The sequence below is a fragment of the Ips typographus genome, linkage group LG4 (assembly GCF_016097725.1).
Source record: "Ips typographus isolate SLU linkage group LG4, UJ_Ityp_2.0, whole genome shotgun sequence".
NCBI classification, from domain to species: Eukaryota; Metazoa; Arthropoda; class Insecta; order Coleoptera; family Curculionidae; genus Ips; species Ips typographus.
Window position 1 is genome coordinate 7341025 of NC_138425.1, and position 19260 is coordinate 7360284.

The 19260-nt window shown below is 32.0% G+C and overlaps 2 protein-coding genes across 5 annotated transcripts in view; one reads left to right on the forward strand and one right to left on the reverse strand.

The window, feature by feature from the left end:
- Window positions 1–19260, reverse strand: part of dysc (whirlin protein dyschronic) — a 40931-nt gene that overhangs the window by 9700 nt on the left and 11971 nt on the right. For 2 of the 4 annotated variants that reach the window (XM_081978928.1, XM_081978927.1), the window contains exons 4-12: window positions 18552–18761; window positions 17179–17304; window positions 14730–14902; window positions 14482–14680; window positions 14299–14433; window positions 13019–13078; window positions 12686–12789; window positions 12590–12629; window positions 10299–10412 (exon numbers count right to left, since the gene is read on the reverse strand). In XM_081978928.1, coding sequence (XP_081835054.1) covers window positions 10299–10412; window positions 12590–12629; window positions 12686–12789; window positions 13019–13078; window positions 14299–14433; window positions 14482–14680; window positions 14730–14902; window positions 17179–17304; window positions 18552–18761 — 1161 coding nt within the window. Of the gene's footprint in view, window positions 1–9311; window positions 10413–12589; window positions 12630–12685; window positions 12790–13018; window positions 13079–14298; window positions 14434–14481; window positions 14681–14729; window positions 14903–17178; window positions 17305–18551; window positions 18762–19260 lie in introns of those variants that run through there. The other 2 variants (XM_081978930.1, XM_081978929.1) reach the window with 2 other exon arrangements.
- LOC145728588 (uncharacterized) lies at window positions 1901–9165 on the forward strand. The gene is made up of 2 exons (XM_081978942.1): window positions 1901–2194; window positions 8366–9165. The coding sequence occupies exon 2, from the start codon at window positions 8373–8375 to the stop codon at window positions 8583–8585; it is 213 nt and encodes a 70-aa protein (XP_081835068.1). The 5' UTR covers window positions 1901–2194; window positions 8366–8372; the 3' UTR covers window positions 8586–9165.

Sequence of the window (19260 nt, forward strand, 5' to 3'; positions counted from 1 at the left end):
GTAGTACTAAAAAAGGAAGATAAAACCAACTGATTGTTCTAATCTCCTGATTAAAATATACAACATTTTCCACTCGGACAAATTTTACTATCAGTTTCAATTGACTAAATAAGCGTACTCCAAGCGCGGTACTCCTGTACTGTCAGGCAAAAGTATAATTCAGTCAACCGACCGGTTAAATAGTGCTTACATCGAAAAATACTATGCTATTGGTTAGGGTATTGTTCACTCGGTACCACCTCGTTCGTACGGTACCAAACCACAGTTCTGTTCTCCTACTTGTTCGGTTGATGTTATGAACCTCACACAATGACATACACTATAGAGACCAAGTGGTACGTGCCACTTTTGTAAAAGGTTGTACTGTCCGTTTCAGGTTCCTTAAATGGAGACAGTACGTTTGAAAAATTGTACCCGGCGTTTATGTTCTCCTATTTAAGGTGTAGTTCGGTCGCCCCTAAGTGGTACCTAGGAGTCATCTCCGTGGCTCTTCGTCCGAAACTACAGGAAACGTTTCACGGTTGATGTGAGCTTTATTGCTGTAACGTTATTGTTGCATTAGCTGTTTTAGCTTGATTTTATTTCAAACCCAAATCTAGTGATTCAATTTAAAACTTAAAAGAGTGTAATAAAAATCTTTACTTTTAAAGCTCCTGTTAAATCAATATAATGTAAAAGCAAGAAATTGATTTAGGATTTAATTTCATCTTCAATTTCCTATCCGATAAGGGTCTTTTTGATTGAGAATTTGATTCTTTACGAGCAAAATGATACTTTTCAGTATTTAATTTAATGGAAATTAATCTAATCAACTTCTTTCTATACCATAGTTCAAAGGATATTTTACAAAAATAATTGTTATGATGCGATTCGGTTTATAGCATCTTGAACGTTGTGCTCTAATAATTCTTACCTATTGACTAGTTGTACAATGATGTAAGCACATTTTCTAGGTTTCCCCAGTTTTAAAAATTATAGAAGCGTATATGAAAAATGGATTAAATAAATTTAAAATTACCATAATATAACCAAATTTTTAACGGAAGTAAGTTTGCAAAGACAATAGTTCACCAAGTTGTCAGTTAAATAATCAAGATTTATATTTAAAGTTTGCTTATTAAACGTAATAAGACGGAATGTTTGACACGTTATTAATGCAACTTTTTCTTTTTTGTAACGTGAACAACTGAAAAATAAAAAAATCTTTATTCAACTAAATTTGAGGAACAAAAATGAAATCAAGTAAAGTTTTAGGATTAATACGCGTTATACGTATGTATGGATTTTTACGTACTTTTTTTTGATCAATTAAGAAAAAGAATATGTTAAAATAACAGTCAAAACATCAAGAATACTTAAATCAAACCTGCCACCAAACTGTAAATTGACAAAATTGACACTAAACCAATTTTAGAATATGAAACTAATTTAATTTAAACAGTTAGTTTTATCAAAATTAAAAGACCCATGTACTACCAATGATGGTACCGTTACCAGCAAACACCGCACTAAAAAGTTTTAGCATCTGTTCCGATTCGCTTCGTTCATCACTGAAGATGAATGTGGGAACACTCGTTTAGTGGTACCGTGTCTTGTGTAGGTATACCGCTTAGTAAGTACCACAATTCCAAAGAACGCAACAAAAAAACTAATCTATGAACCTGCTTAATAAAATAATCCGAAATTCTTTGCATTTTGCAACTTCTTAGGGCATTTAAGGAATTCAGTTCACTTGAGGAATTCGTTGAGAATAGGTACTTTTGCATTTCTGAAGTAAACTAGCACTTAGTCTTCCACATGTGTTTTTACAGCCGCATAGAAATGATTTCTTCAGGTGTTAAACTACCAGGTTAAAAAAATTCTTGGAAAGACGCCTATAAAATTATACTATGAGCTAAAAAAGCTTCTAACTAAGAACAGTTTACCTAAGTCACCATCTACCTACATAAAACTAAATTATCAATGGAAAAGACCGGCTTGGCTACGGCCGGTACCAGCACAACGTCTACTGGGTACTCACCTGGTCCTACAAGATCAAAGGCAGCGTGAAACAAAACAAAGCACAATCAGGCCAAGAAAGTCAGTTTGCGGCCTACCGCCATAGGAGTAGTACCGTGGTACTTGGTGGCTTGTGCATCATCTTCAATAAGTGAAGTAATTGTTTAATTTCTGATAAGTATTCATTAAAACTAAGGTAAGTTTTCAGTAACTTTTATTTCAGTTTAAGTTATAACGTTACTTTGATATTACTTTTATATTAACTTGGTTCATGCAGTCCTAATGCCATAATTATATTTAATCGTACTTGGTGTATCAACAAAAATTTTAAATTTGATAGAAGTTGACTGTTTTGATTGTTTTTTTTTAATTCGTTACGTTATAATAACTTAACCATTGATAGTCCAGATTTAAGACATAAGACCCAAAAATGTCAAGCAATGTTTACCAAACTTTATGTCTACTGTATTAGGTTTCTTTACCTAAATGAGATAAATCTAAACTATCTAAATCTTCATTCATTTTATGATTTTTTTTATGTAATACGTTTAATGTAAATGAGCTACATAAAATGATATTTGCAACGTTCGACAATTGCCCAAATTGGGTAGTAATTACCAACCTATACTAACGAAATCTGAAAATTGGGTTTATACTCTATTTCATTGGATAGTTTGACCAATATTGAGCATTTCCAATATAGCTAGAAATAGTTTTTATCATCCTGAATAACTTTAATCAGAAAAATTGCAATAGATGATAGAACAGAAATTTTAAAATTTTAAAGTTTTAATAAAGGTCAAATATTTTAAAAACTTGTCTACTACAATATTAACCATTTGTTCAATTTGTTACACCATAACTGTGGTGGTCAACACTATAAGCAGTTTTAGAATGCAATGCAATAAAATTTAATTACATTGTTTGACCACAACCACAATATGTAGACCGTCATATTTCAACTAAATGGTATCAACTAATTCAATGTATTACAGGTGATAACATTTTAAGCAATTTCTGTTTTAGCACTCTAGATAATAACGAACCAAACACGATTGGTATAATTAATGGTGACAATGGCTTGATTAATGTTTATTGGTCAATCAACAAAGAAAGTAGAACGCGTTTGCTAGACAACTTTTTTATCACTTGTAACTTGTCATTTAACCCATGTTTTGCAGCCTTTAACATTTGTCGTAAATATTATGCAGTGAAATGATTACTGTTTACCAAGTAATTCAACTTTTCCTTAAAACCCAAACTGGTCGGCAAATAATACTTCCCTGTTTTTCCATTTCTCCCATTAACCTTTAACTTTATGCAGCTAATCGAAAACTTCTCCACGATTGAAGATACGGCTGTCCCGTTTGCATCTTCCACTCGTAAACTCGATAAAGGTCAAAGTTGAAAGTTGATAAGGCTGATTTATTTTTGCAACGTTAACTTTCCCTTCTACGTACAAGCGTATAAATTAACTTTTGCGGAAGTTGTGATGGGAATTATGCGACTCCGGAATATTTCCGGGTCGTTGCGTATTCACGAGGAAAGTTGCATAAATGAGTGGCGTTCTTGGCGTATATGCTTGGTTTTTTGTAAATTGACTTCTAGTGTGCACTTTTACCGTTCAACGAGCACTTTTAAAACAGTTTACCTTTCCTAGCCTATTTAATTCCAGTGCGAAAACGCTGAAGGCAATTATGTAACACGCGACATAACTGGATTAACGCGATTTCTTGTTATTCAAATTAAATAATATATAAATGCAATATGCAATACAATAAATTCCGGGTAGGACGCATGTGAACAGTTTTCTGTATAATATAATTGCCGTTTCGTTATGTAACAAAAGTTGATATTAATTAAAATTTATTGATTTTTTTTTCCGAAGCTGAATACAGAAATTTTTATAAAATCATGAACAGAAGTATTACTTTATTTTTTTCACTAAATAATCCTCTTTAAACCTAATATAAATTAAACCTCAAACAATGCGATTGTAACTAGCGTTTATGTAATGGTGCGTCAATGTTTGTTGCAACGCAAGAAATATGACAAAATAAAGGTTTGGCTACTATGGCAGTAAACCACCGTGACAAAACTGTTATATAACAATTTAAGTTTAATAATTTTATCCACTCATACTAACCTCAATACTTATACCACCAAAACAAATTCTGTTCTGCATTGCTAATTTTGCCATTCTAAAAACGTGCAGATTTTTAATGGCATCAAGATGACGGTTGTCAATAAATCTTATCCTTTTGTTGACTTCAACAATGAGTTAGACATTAACAGGAAACGAATGTGGGCTGAACAATAAGACTGTCATTATGAAAGTAACTAGTGCCTGCTATTGTTTGGAGTTGTAATAATAAATAAGAAATAGAAATTTCACTAATTATCACACAATAACCAAGTTGTTGAAATTAAGTTATTTGTTCTGTATATGAGTTAATTGTAAGTTATCAAGTAGTATTGAAAACCACCAACAATAATTATTTACTGTGACAGAGACAATAATTGTTTTCTTGAAGAAAAAAGCGCAACAAAGTAGGTTTACCCAAAAAGGAGAACGTGGTGAATTAGATGCAGTACCGGTAACCCAGATCCTCTTAAAAAGGTTCTGCTTGCCAATGATGTTTGTCAAATATACTTTACGAGCAAGTAAATAAAGGTGTTCTACTTGCACGCATCATGTTCCAACAGTAAACCAAGAAGAAATGCAATGGACATAATTTCGAACTATACCATTAATGCATTAAGCATTATCTTTTCAACGAAAGAGGCTGTGAATTTCTTTTTACTGCTTATTATGTTTGTTTTACAGCGCTAAAGGATGTGTAATTTGGGTAGGTTGATACCAGATCAGAATATGCAAATTTTTTAAAGCACTCTTGGATTCAAACATTACCAAATGACTTAATGGAGAAAGTAGTTTTTTAGACACTGGTTTAGTAATTAATGTAAATAATACGTTACATTTCCAATTAGGAAAATTAGTTTTTGAAGCAAAGTTTATTAAAAACAAAAAATACAGGTATATGTGCATTTTAGAGTTGCTTTTTTCAGTATATAAAACATAATATACATATAAAATAAACGTAATTTTCTTAAGCAATAATTACGTGGCGAACTTGATATTGAAAAAACTACAAATGTGCCTGATAATTGGGACAAACAACTGAACCCAAAGAACCGCCTTACAACCAATTTAGCCAATAAATAAGATTAATACTGCGAAAGAAACAGAACAAGGCTATGATTACTCAACAGCATGTGGTCATAGATTGCACCAATTTACTATAATGATTATTGTTGGCAACTTTTATTGTAAAAGTTCATATACATTGGCAAATATGGTTTTTCCTTGATGCTTTTCCTATCATTGTTCGAATAATAATGCTTTGTTTTTAATCATCAAAAGTTTTTTTATTTGTATTATCATATCAAGTCACTTAGTTAATATAATATTTGTTTTGTTTAACATATAAAGATGTAAGAAAGTCCTTATAAATAGTTATATCACAATAAAACTAAAATATTTTATCCATTTTATTAGAGAGTTTTAAGACTACCTATTTAAAGAGAGATTAAAGACTGCCAAAAAATTACCATGTATGTAGAACGTTTAAGCTTATGGATAATTACCACCTACTATAAAGTCAACTTTCACCAATATTGCAATAAATTTGCTTATGATGCGAGGAAAAGGCAAAACCAGTTACAACAACTTGCTGGAAAAAATGATAGGAACAAAACACAATTAGTGAAATTCCATCAACCTAAACGGTTCAAAACATTCGAAAAAGATCTACTTTGATGATGGTTTGTTTTAATTTGACCTTTTAGCAATTTTGCCAAGTTAAGTACTAAAGTTACACATTACAACCCCTTTAAGGCTACTTTTACTGGTAGAAAGTGCCTGATGAAAACACAGAAATCTGACATTTATAAGGGTAGTAAAGCCATTAATCATTTTTGCTTAACATGACAGTTACAGTTTTAACTAATGGTTTCGCAAGACAAAGAGCGAGTTTAATTAAAAGTAAATGAGAGAAGAAAACTTGTTAGCCTCCAGGTCGTTCAACTAATCTTAGTTTTGATGGTGAGAGTGAATTTAATGTCTTCTAACTAACTGATATTAGTACGTTTGTTGATATTCAAAACAAAATGAATTAAACTTGCAGTGGTTCAAGCCGAGTTAACCGATTCGGACTTATCAGCTTTATGCGATTTATAATAGTGTGACAATAATGTGACAAATTGCCGGGTGGAAATTGAAAACAAGCATCAACGTGAAATGCAATTTTCCAATTTAACGTACAATAACCTGAGTATAAAATTATCTGTGACTGGTTTAAGCACAATAAGCTCCGCTTTCACAGAGTATAATGTTTTTAGAAAGTATATGTACGCAATATTTATGTTTCCTGCGAACTGAACATTCAATCCACTATTTGCTATCATAGTTCTATCCATTACTTAGCCTACGCCATTGCCCTAAACCTAAAAGTATACATAATTTGCTGTCCATCTACTAATAGATCTCGTTCCGATTCGCTGCTAATCGATAATTTATTGATGACGGTATTATTTACAACCTATAGACTATCTCTTGGGTTTTAATTGGAGACGCGGCTTAGTATAAGTTTGCCATATTTCAATAATTCTTTTAATAGCACGACTGAGAATAAACAATGTAGCTTCTCAACCATGGCGAGTCTGGGTTTTATCTTTTAAAGAACCCATTTCATTGGCGTATCACGTTTTACAAACCAATATTTTAATAATTAGATGAACGCAGTTCAATGCTCTATGACCTCCAACATGAACAACATGAAGTTCTCTTATATGTTGTGATTTTCCTTTAAATCATCAAAGTTGTTTACAAGTCATCCGCTATTCAACCAAAGAGTTTCATTATACAGTAGTTTATTAAAAATGATATAAATCCCCGTTGAAGTTATATAAAAACTTGTTTTTGTTTATTCTATTCTGTGTTTTAACCTTGTATTGCACAAACCAGTGTGATTTATCAGTATTCCTTATTGGTAACGTGAAGCAGGAACTATTGCTGTTAGATAATTGTTATTTCCATCTTTTATCATTTGCTCGTATAGAAGTGATTTATTACTTAAGAAAAACAATACACAATTAGGGGTTTGACTTTATCAAACATTAAAAATATGCACACCTTGTAAAGGGGTTTCTTCCACAAAATATTACACCAACAGAGTAAAACATGTTTGCCAAACTAGATAAATCTGCAGAACATCATCCGCCTTAAAAGCAATATCAAAGGCAATTTAGTGAACGAAGGACCGCTTGAACGATTTTGTAATATAAAGTTTATTATCCGAAATCAGGATGAGTAAAGTAGATTAAATAGAATCGCAATTTTCAAATATGGCGCATAGTCGTGTTTTCGACGCGAGGCAATATTCCCAGAAAATTACATCCATGATTTAAATTTTCGGGAACCCATTAATAAAATATTAACTCCAATATAAATTCGCAATTTCGGCTCAACATATCGTTTTGCCAATTTTTTACCAAATTGTTTTGTTAGTATACTAAACAGGTGCAAGTTACTGTATTAGTTTAACATCACCTAAATACGTGAATTTTATAGAAACCTTTGAGGATGTGTGAAAAGTAGTCATAATCTGTTCCATCCCAGTCAATTATGATCCTAAAAAGTAAAAGTAACATTAATTACCTCGCCTTGATATAACGATCAGTTAAACAGTGTGCACTTTCTTTTAATTGCTTGTTACACACTCCAAGAGCCGTAATAATTAAAATGTCGTAACCATACATAAAATCCCAATTTAATACCAGACGATGGACTCGTTAAAACCAACCAGATGCTGCTAGAACCATTTATTAAAATCGTGGTTGATGAGTGTATTATATTCCTCAGTCACTTCAAATTAATATTAAATTCCATTAGCAATTTCTTTGCTTAAATGCTTTTGTATGCTAACATTTCTCTTTCATTTAATTAATGTTAAACTATTCTAAGTAGCCATTGTGTTGCATCCACTATTTAGTTCCTTTTAACAATAATACTTCAAAGTAATTGATGAAATAGCCTACAATAATTAGTTCTAATGTAAGAACCGTAATGAATGTGCTTCAAATTGTCTGTCAACTGGGTATAAATGCGTATTTATGACGCTTAATTGGGTCACTTTATCATCCGGTCCTCTGTAATGAACCGGTAGATGATACGACCATTTCTCTGGATATAACTGTTAATTCTGATCGGAACTTTTTTACGTGCGATGTTTTCGTAATTAAATTTAACGATCTCATCTGAAAATAATTACCCGCATGTCTTTTTAACTAAACTAAATTTTTTTAGGCTTACAATGGAAGCTTGGTTGGACGATATCAAACCAGTAAGAATCCCCAGACCGAAATTTGGCAGCACAGGAAGATGCTACGTGTACCCTCCAACAGAACCACCCAAAGACTACTTTTACGATGATCCGCAAGAATTAAAACTGAAAGCTTCAGTCCAACAAACTAACCTAGCCAAGGCTACTGAAGAACTACGGAGGGCTATACAAGAAAAACTTTAAAGGGTTAAACCTTCCAAGAAAGTTATCCTTAATTACAGTTACTTTTACGCCACGAAACTAACAAGTAAGATATCTGAATGTGAATTCTGAATAATTGCCAAAAAAAGTATTTGGGCTAAGTCAGTCAAAAGTTCAAAAGCGTGCGTAGATGAAGAAACTTTACGCTCCAGTTCTGGTAACAGTACTCTCATAAAAATTGGTGGGTCACAATCAAAAAAGCCATTTTAATTAAAAATACAGTACGCATTTTGACTGTACTGGCACTAAATCCCATATAATTTTAACAGTTAACTCGGTTTTTATAATTTATTCAGTCGCATTACGACATAAAACAGCATTTACTTGCTTAATAAAAAAAAGTAACAAATTAGTATGTAAATAGGTTTGTATATAACTGTGATATTGTACTGTTTATTATTACGTTATCCTAACTAATTGTATAATGTAGCTTTTTACTAATGATTGTTAAAATCCTGTTGGGGGGTTTATTTACGACTACGTTATGTTCAGTAATGGAATATAATTAACTGTGCTTTATGTTTTTTATGTACTAGCGTAATAATATAATATTTAGATTACAGCATTAGCTTTTTAAATTCATTTCAACATTATATACAAAGTGTTTAAAAAGTCTGGAATATTGCAAGTATATCTCGAAAACTACTAATTTTGTTTTTCTTAAAGTGTGCGTTATAGTAAGTAACAGCATGAGGGTGAGCGAAGAAATGAGGTTTGCAAATATACAGGGTCAGTCATAAAGTATACCAACTTTTTAAATTCAAATCTAACACCCTGTATATTACTTCAGATTTTAATTATTTTTTAATTATTACTTCAGTACTCGTAAAGACCAATTCAACGATTTACAGTATTTCTACTTTTTGTTATTATTAGTTAATTTTATTTGAACAAAAAACACCATTTTAAGTAGTAGGAAGATTTGATTAATAGTTAATTTAACATCATTATTTCCTAAAATAAAGTTATAAAAATGTATGTCGTTGAATTGGTCTTTATGAGTATGTACTCTTAAAATCTGAAGTAATATAGTTTGGTTTGAATTAAGAAATGATTACTGACCCTGTATATTTGCAAATTTTATTTCACTCTAACATCAAACTATAAGAAAACAAGTAGTTTTCGAGATATCTGCAATAGACAAACTTTCAGGTTTCAGTAAAACCTGGTATGTGTGCGAAATTGTTTTCCATGTTAACCTACGTTGTAATAATGGATATTATTCACTCAGATGATTCCAAAATCGACTCATCTTGAAATTTTCAACTTTAAATGAACAGTCATTATACCCTCGTTTAAGAATAGAGTACGTAAATTTTGCTTTTTGCCTTTGAAAGCCAGTAACATCCAAATTATTGTCACAGGTCCAAGTTTAAAATAGAATTTGCTTTCATAAATTGAACAACTGTTAAATATGTAAGAAACATTTTATAAACTACACTATTTGTCATTCAACTGACCAGTCAAGTTGTGATTTGTAAACATAGAAAGTATCAACGGTTATATTAGGACTTTTGTTCTTTTCGTAAAGTTTCCTAAATCCGTCACATATGTCTCTGTCACCAGAAATGAGTTTCATGTCTGGTTCGAAGAAAATCAGATTACAACCATTTTCCGACAAATGATTGTTTGGAATTTGAGAACTTTGTTGATGTCGTAGCTTTTTAAGTGCATATTAGTATGTTATCAACTTACAGAATCTGCGTATTCCTGCTGATGCAGTTGCGTCGTCGACCCAGAACGAGATTCGCCAGGACTGGAATGTCTTCTGTTGCTAACCCCATGTTCGTCTTCTCCACCCACAAACTCCTAAAAATTTAAATGTATGTTAAAAGTTTATCATGTATATGAAGCCACTTTAAATTAGTTTACTTTGAAGTGCAAATCTTAGCTACATTTGGGGCTGAAGACAATTTATAAGCAGCTTACATTACACATTCTTGGATCGCAGTTCAAAGTCGAAAAAAATCGATAAGCTAGTTCAAGTAGGGGATTATGTGCCATCTGAGCTTTGTCCGGAAAACGGAAATGAAAATAAAGAAGCATTATAATGTGCATGAGCTTAATACGGTTCAGTACTTGCGACAAGCCAGAAAATGTTAATCTTTTTGTCAAGGATAAATAAATATGTTTTTTCTGCTTAATATTCAACCAAATGTATGACATAATATAACTATTTACATAAAAAAAAACTTTAAAGGTTAGATCTCAACCTTTTTACTTGAAAATGCTGCAAAATATGTTGTTTATCATGAAAATTCTATGAAGTTTGGATTAACCACTTGCATTTCTAAATTGGGCTTTCTGAGTACAGGTGTTCCAACTTACTACCTGCCTTTAATTTTATAACTAATTTCTTGTGTGTTCCAAATTCCAAATTCCAAATATTTAGTTTTTTACAAATAAATTAAATTATATTTAAGAATATTTTTGTGCACTTAGTAAAGCAGAATTTTTGTTTTTGTCACTAGTGAGTGTTTAGATGTTTATTGTGGAAACTAAAAATGATTCCCACAATTCACAGCTTAAAATTAAGTACTACTTCCAACTTTATCACAAAATTCGTTGATCCAATAAACGAAAAAAGCAAAATACAGAATAATAACGTCTTCCAGAGATCAAAGCATACAAATATCGTTATTAAACACTCGTTTACTTCCTAAATTCCATCATATTTCTAAGTGGTTACAGAAAGCTTTTGTTATAGTTTCTTTTGGAGATTGCTGCCACTTTGCATTCATACACCATTTAAAAATTTTGTATACTATGTTATAAACAGACCTAGTAACAATTTTTAACAACAATTGACTAGTAAAGTTAATGAAAATGGTTAATTCCCATTTGGAAAATTTGCAAGGTTAAAAAGATAAAGTTCAGTGGAGTTCCACCGCATTCGGCCTTACTGAAATATTAACATTCTCGTGCAAGAGACAACTTTCCGGATCCCTTGTTCCCATTCACGACATTTTATCTGTTCTACGTTCCTTCGAATTGTTTCTAACTTTTGCGTTCCACTTTGCCTCAATCATTCAACGTCAACATTGCTTCAGTGATAATATACAGAAAATGTAGATTGTGTTTTGTAGTAAATTTTGTAATTCCTGAGTCTGCTCAACATTCATAAAATATTTTTAACCAGTGTGTTAGAACATCGTGTTCTTAATGCTCATCAAATGCAGAATTTTTGCGATGATAAAATCGTTTACAGGAAAACATTCCAAAATGTTTTTACGATAATGTCAGAGTATAAATTTTGTATCATTCATTTAATGCACCTATCTCAATTTCATGCACTTTAGTGCACTCAATTTTTAACTTAGAGGTTTTACTTATTTAGTGAGGTGGATGTTTTAGTCAGTAAAACGGCTGAAATGTAGGTTATTACAATTTAACCACTTGAGTCGAATAATAGGGAACTATATAAACACTTTGAAGTTTTGATTCCAAGTAAAATTTGAAAAATACACTTATTTAATTTTAAAACGCATCATTCTTTTGGCTTTCTAACTTTTATTTTAGATTAACAACCGCTAAAAGTAAATAGTCACCAAAATTACTGGGAAAATACGTTTTTTTCAATATACTGTGATACAAAACAACTGTTGAGAACCTAATTAACAATAACTCAAAAGTCCGACATTTCATACGGTTTCTGTAAACATAGTGTGTTATATGTAAATCCACACATAAACTAAAATAAACAAAAGCAAGCCAATCGTTCTAAGGAAAAGTGCAAAAAAAAATCATGATAGAAATATGTTGGTGCCAGTGCTCTAGAGTAAAACGCAAAATATCACGTCATCGTATTTTGCGTTTTTTACAAGCCTACTAACGAAAATAAAAAGAGAAGATAAAACAGAAAAACAGGTTACAAAGAGGTTATTAAAATTTTGGGATTTTTGCAGAGCAGATATTTCGGTTTCAATGAAGGAAATTATTAGTATACTAGGATCTGCTCTGCAAATAACATAGATGCATGATATCACCTGTTGATCCTCGTCGTTTTTGCTTGTCGTAGGTCGCGTTCTAAAATGCCAAAAAACCATTCAGAATCCATTTTTATAACGCATTATTCACCTCACCTGGGCTTGTCGGGGAATCCCATTCCAAGGCCTGAATCTTCACTAGGTGACCGATAAGCATCTTCATTGTATATACCTGAAGGTACTTCACCTGGACCGTAGTCCTAAAATGGTGTTTTTTTGATGTTTTCCTTTTTGTATAAACTAATAAAATGTTTAAATTTAAATTGTGTTGTCCTATCAACACATTCTTGAAAACTGGAGTATTTTTGATAAGTAACACAAAAAAAAATATATACAAAAGTAAATAACTAAAATAATAATACAAAGGGCATCAAGCACCACATATATCTATCAGAGGATCTCGATAACGATAATTAATAAGTGACTCACCTCGTGGTAACCAGAATATACAGTATGATTAGCTTCAGGCACTGGAACAGGTGCTTTTCTCTGGAACAAAAAAATGTAACAGTACCTGAAAGGTTAAAAAATGGCAACAATCCAGAACAAAATAAGACCAGATCCAGATGCTACCATATGGCACACTTGTTGTTCTTGGCATTTGATTCGTGTGGCAATTTCGACCTTTTTGGCTCCGTCATCCAATCTGACTTCCCCGAAGATTGATGCATAAATTATGTCTCGAGTATTACGTGTTTGCATGCAGTCGCTCCCATTTTAAAAGACTACGTTTTTGCCTTTATAGAAATGCCAGGAACGATGCTATTTTTAAATCTTCTTTTAGCTTAATCAGATTACTTCACGGAAATAATAGTTGATTAGAAAATTGAAGTACCTAACCTTACTTTAAACGATTATGTACTTTGACTAGAAGCCGATTTAATTAAAACCACTCTGTGCCGTGTTATTACGTTGGCATGCTGTAATATATTACTTGTGTATGAATATAGCATGGTTTGCAATCTGGAATAATACGCTTTTGTCTTTCGAAAGCACGCAATACAAATATCTGGAGCCTGCTGAGCGAATTTCCAAAGGACGATCGTCGGTTTTAGAAATCTGCTGTTCTACATACCAAATACATTTCTGCATATCCCGTTTACGATCTATTATCTAAAGCCCTGATCATTTACGCTGGTTTTGCAAAAAATTACTATAACAAGATACTGGAGAAATTTTTATACAAACTTGCTTACAGTTTAAGTACTTTTTTCCTGACACTCTACATGTATAAAACAAAATTTGTTCAAACCTCCAGACAGAAAAGGTTGTTAAACCCTATACTAATGAACGTTTGTTTATTTTATTACTTCTGGGACTATCCGAGATCCGAATTGTTGCACTTTTCGTGGCAAAACAACATAAAACCGAAATCCAATTTTCCGTCGTGTACGTTTAGCTTTTGTTTTGCCAACACAGTTAATTTAAAAGACAGTTTACTAAAATTGACGAAAGATTCTAACCAGTTTCTTCTAAAAATGTATTTATAAAACCTAGTCTGGGTGTAAAGCCAACTCCGCGGGTGCTGCAATGGCAATTAATTTTTAATTAAACAGCTTAGCGACGAATAATGGGCTTTTAGCATCATTTATATTGCTAAATACAGCTCGATTTCTGTGGTTTGTGAAAAGTTTAGTAAACTAGAAAATTTAAATTGAAAAGATTATGAATGGATGAGAAAAAGTAGTGACTAAATAAGTTTTGCTTACCCTGGAATGTCGATAATCATGTTCTCGAGGATCTCGACTTCTAGGCATTTCTTCGTTTCTTCTATAAACCAAGTCGTCAAACTTCTGCCGATCTTCTACGGCAACTATCTCCCTTAATTCGGTCATGAGTGTATACTGAACAAATTTGTTAGGTTTTGCCACATTTTACGTTTAGAAAATTACCTTATCAGGCGTATTAAGTAGTTCAGTCATACACTGAACAAAGGCATCTACGGTCATGTGTCTAGCTGCGTACTCATCTGTATAGTACACCAAAGCTCCGAATTCCGGTCGAGATAATAGTATTCGAGCTTTTTCTTCTACTGCTTGAAGGGCTGCCGCCCATTTTCTGGTAACCCATGATGCTGCCGCTAATCGACTCCTGGTAAAATTAACGTCAAAAATCATACAATTTAACAGTTTTGACTTACCCTGGACTGCATAAATCAAATTCTCGGTCGTATGCAGTACAGGAATGCGGGACTTTTCCAACGTCTCGTACCACCAATGACATACGTTTGTGGTATTTGAGAGTTGCAACAGCTTCGTCATGGGTTACATCCATAAAAGATTGGCCATTTACTTCTAAAATTTGATCTCCTACCTGAAATCAAATATAACTTTTGATTACAAGCTATCAATACAAAGTTTATTGATAATTAGTTCCCAGCATGAACTCAGTAAATAGGGCAAAGCTCTTATTTATATAACCTCGAATTTTGGATCCATAATACGTAGAAGAATAATCCAACTTGAAGTGTTTTTTTTTTACCATATTTGGTGGTCAACCCAGTCAATCAATTAATTCACATCACACGTCCCATTTATTTTATGGAGTAGGTTAGAACAGCAAAAAGAATAGAAATAATCTAGGATAAATGAAAGTGTTATCGATTTTCCGCTTCGCGTTCTTAACGAAGCCTAATTTAGGAAAAACCACAACATCGTTAATCGGAAAATTCCTGGATGATATATGAATATATTCTATATTTTTAAGAACGTTTTTATAATATGATAAATGATGAAACTATTATTACTTTCTATTATCACCGAATTTGTAGTTTGTTGAACTTTATTTTTTGTGGTTTATAAAGTGACTAGAGTTTGATGGAATCAATGTGCTTGGTTCAACACATTAAGCAATGTTTTGCACTATTCAGGGTTTTTGTTGAAGGTTATTTAGTAACAAATATTCACAGTTACTGGCAAACTCTATTGAATAATTACAATGAAAATAAAGCTAAGAGAAAAAATTATGTTCTTAGAATGGCCGCTTTCCTTTCTATCTGGCTTATATTAGTTTTGTGCAAATTATTTTATTCATCTCCTCAAAAAATTGAAGGGACATTTTCCCAAATGAAGAATTTGCGTGCTTTGGATAACGATGGACTCTCTTAAGGTTTTTAAATTGTTCTTTTTACAGAAGTTCGAGTTGTTTTGGTTTACTAATCGATTGTTTTAGAATGGAGAGTTTTCTTTTCTATCAAAACAGCCTAGACACTCTTTTTTTAATAAGAATTTAAAATAATCTAAAAATGATTGATTGCAATTCAGACATTTTCTAAAGCTTTTGTTAGTGAGTTATTAACATATAGCCAATATCAGAATGAAATTTACTTCTTCCTTACCAAAACCATTCAAAAAGGTTCAGCAATACATTAAATCAAACACTGAAATGAAATCCTTTTTATGGTTTTAAGTTGACTTGCAAATCAGTTTATGTAACGTTTTCAAGTTTGCAAGTAAAAGCACCGGTAGGGGGATCAAATCTGTTCAGTTTTGAAAGCTTTGTTTGGATTACTGCAAAAATAAAACAATCCGCACATCCATAATTCATACTTTAGATCATTATTTTCATTCTAATAGAGCGCAAAAATGGTTTGGTAGTTTTAAGCTGATTAAGAATACCGAATACAAATATTTTGGACCGCTATTCTACAGCTTGTTTGGTATTAAACAGTAGTGTAAATTACGTAACAGTATTATACTAAGTCTACAGCTTCAGGCAATTGTAGCTGATGGCAGAAATTGAATTTTTGGTTTTGTAATTTGTGGCCTACTAATATTACAATAAAGAAAAAATTTAAATAGTATAATTGCCAAATTATTTATTAAAGTATTTTTAATATTTTCTGTTTAATAGAGGATTAATTAAAATAAATAATTAGTGCCCTTTTCGGGTTAAGTCTCTTCTGAAAACTAAAACTCAAAAATATAACCACTGCATTAATTTAAATGCCAAGTATTTGTTTTAAGGTTAAAGACTATTCTACTAGGTCACGTTTTCTTTTCTCCTTATTGTTTTGTTCTTTATTTTGGTTTCAATTTCCATTAAGTCGCAGTTGCAAAGTGACTAAATACTATCAATATTCATGAACCACTCTCGTGAAAACGTGACTGTAATTTTGCTTATTCCATGTATTTTTAGAAAATTTACATGACTAATTCAATTATGAATTATAGAATAGAAGTCTTCTATTAGATTTATGTTAGATTTGTGGTCTTATCACTTCAATATATTTTCTAACGAGCATAAAAATGACATTAAAACAATATTATGTTATCTGTTCCTGTTTATGTCTATCTTTGATCTGTCTTTTGTCCTCAGTCACGCAATCTTATCGATTATTTAAATAACCATTTTATAGTTAAGCATAAAATATCCTTCAAGGGGATTATCTTTCCAATTACAGACGGAAGAAGTCGGCAGTAAAAGATCGATAAAAGCAGCATAAATGAAAAGATTTTGCCTGGCCTCATCGGATTATTGGTGCCGATCGGCTTAAAGCTTTTGGCACCATTTGTGCCTTCCATTTTCAAACAACAAATGCAATTAAATTATTGGTTTACGACTAATATAAATTACAGTAATTTTTTTACCATTAAACCAGCTCTATCTGCCACGGAATCCTTATCCACGCCCGTAATAAAGATCCCTAGATTGTACTCCACACCACCACGTATCATTAGTCCCAAACTTTGTCCAGGTTCTATGCATAAGTCGACCTGAAAATAAGAAAATTGATCTAAAAATAGAAATTATAATTACTGAAGGAAGAAATCAATATAATTTAGTTAATTTAAAAAGTTTGAAATTTGACTACATTTTGAGCTTTATGAATAATGGTTAAACTCAAAAACAAACAGCTTGAAGTGTCATTTAAAACACCTAGAATACTTTTTTAAATCACTTTTTATTTCATTTAATATTAATTATTCACCTCTACTGTGAAAGCGTTATAATGATGTAACTATAACTCTGCTAGCTTGAAATATGGTTAGTAAATTGAGATAATAAATCATAATGCTGCGGAAAGGAACAACCTTAACAATGAGTATTAGGGCGGCATACACAAGTCAATTTTCTTTTATGAATCTTCTATACAATCAATGTTTTGTTTTGTTTGTTTTCTATTTTAAAGCTGCGTTAACTTTACACTTAAAAAGTGTTTGTGTTCATAATGTCGAAAAGTAGTGAAACTTCTCTCCACTAGAATAGAAACCATTTTCTAGTGTTGATTTTTTGCCTCAAAGTTTCAAATCGACTTACTGTCGGATGGCCTAGTTTTTTGAGGATTTAACTGACGCCAATCCAAACTAGATATTTTTATTTCTGGTGTAAAGCTGTAATCCTAACTGACACAAGTGTATAAGAAAATTGAACTCTCATACAGATTTCACCCGATCAATGTACTGTTTGTGAAATCAAATGAATTAGAGATAATTATTAGCTTCTCATATATTTCTTGCTTTGACTACTTGATCTGGCCTTTTTACTAACCAAATTTGTATTCTTATTACAATAAAATTTACCAACATATAGCAAATCTAGCAGAAATCGATGTAAAAGGTTATTCGTACGGTCTTGAAAATAAAATTCCCGGTCATATTTGAACCTTCCACGTACTAGAAAATTTAATATTCTGCAAACATTTTATTTATTACTGTGGCGATATCTCGCTGTGCAGGCAAATTTTCCGTAATATTTAGCGAGGTATCGTGAGTTTAAAATCTATTTGCTCTATGTTCATTTACATTAATAGGGCTAAGTTGGGTAAAGTTAGTAGATCGAATCATTTGCATCACTACGCATTATGCAAATTTCATACATGACGCAAAATTTAAATATGAACTTTAGTAGCCATTACAAATAGTTTCATATAACTTGAAAAAAAAATAGAAATACCAGTCAATTTTACAAGAAAAGGTACTGGCTGTAACTGGCTTGTTTAACAAAGAAACTCAATACTTACTCTTCTAACGCTTCTGTCTTTACTGGAAGTCCTATGTCCAATTTTAGACTTAGAATATTCCAGAGGCGGAGATACGGGCCGGCCATGTCTATCCATCCACGAACAAGTCTGTCTCATTTGCCATGGTGCTCCGCTGCACGCCATTGACCCAGTTCCAGGTAAATTGGGAGTACGCACCGTCATGCTAATTTTCCTACATGACTTTAACATCTGAAATGAATAAAAAAATCACATTTTCTTTGAATTGTCAATTTAAACAAATTACACAAAATTCTCACACCACAAACTAAAAACAATACAAATTAGACCCAAGCCTAAATTAAAGCAAACAGAAAATTTATTTTCGGTTCTTAAATCTTTGAGACACCTAACTTTTGCTTGGGGTGCAATATTTCGCCGCCCCTCTCGTTGAAAACGCTTTTCCACCCTAATACTTCCTTTCATTTGTTGGCAAGGGATTCTGGATTGGCACAATGTAAGCCTGAAAACTGCTTATGTCTTTTCTTTACTAAAAGTCATTTGTAACGGTACTTTTGTGAAAAAATCCTCCTTTGTTCTTACCGAAAGTGACAAATGATAATGATCAAAGGACAAAGAAACTCTTTCCAAAACCTTGTGGGAATGGGTCATAAAAAGGGCAACTTCAGTTATTAATACTCTACAAATTAAATAGATTAACTAAAATGTATTACTGTGTCAGACATTTGTA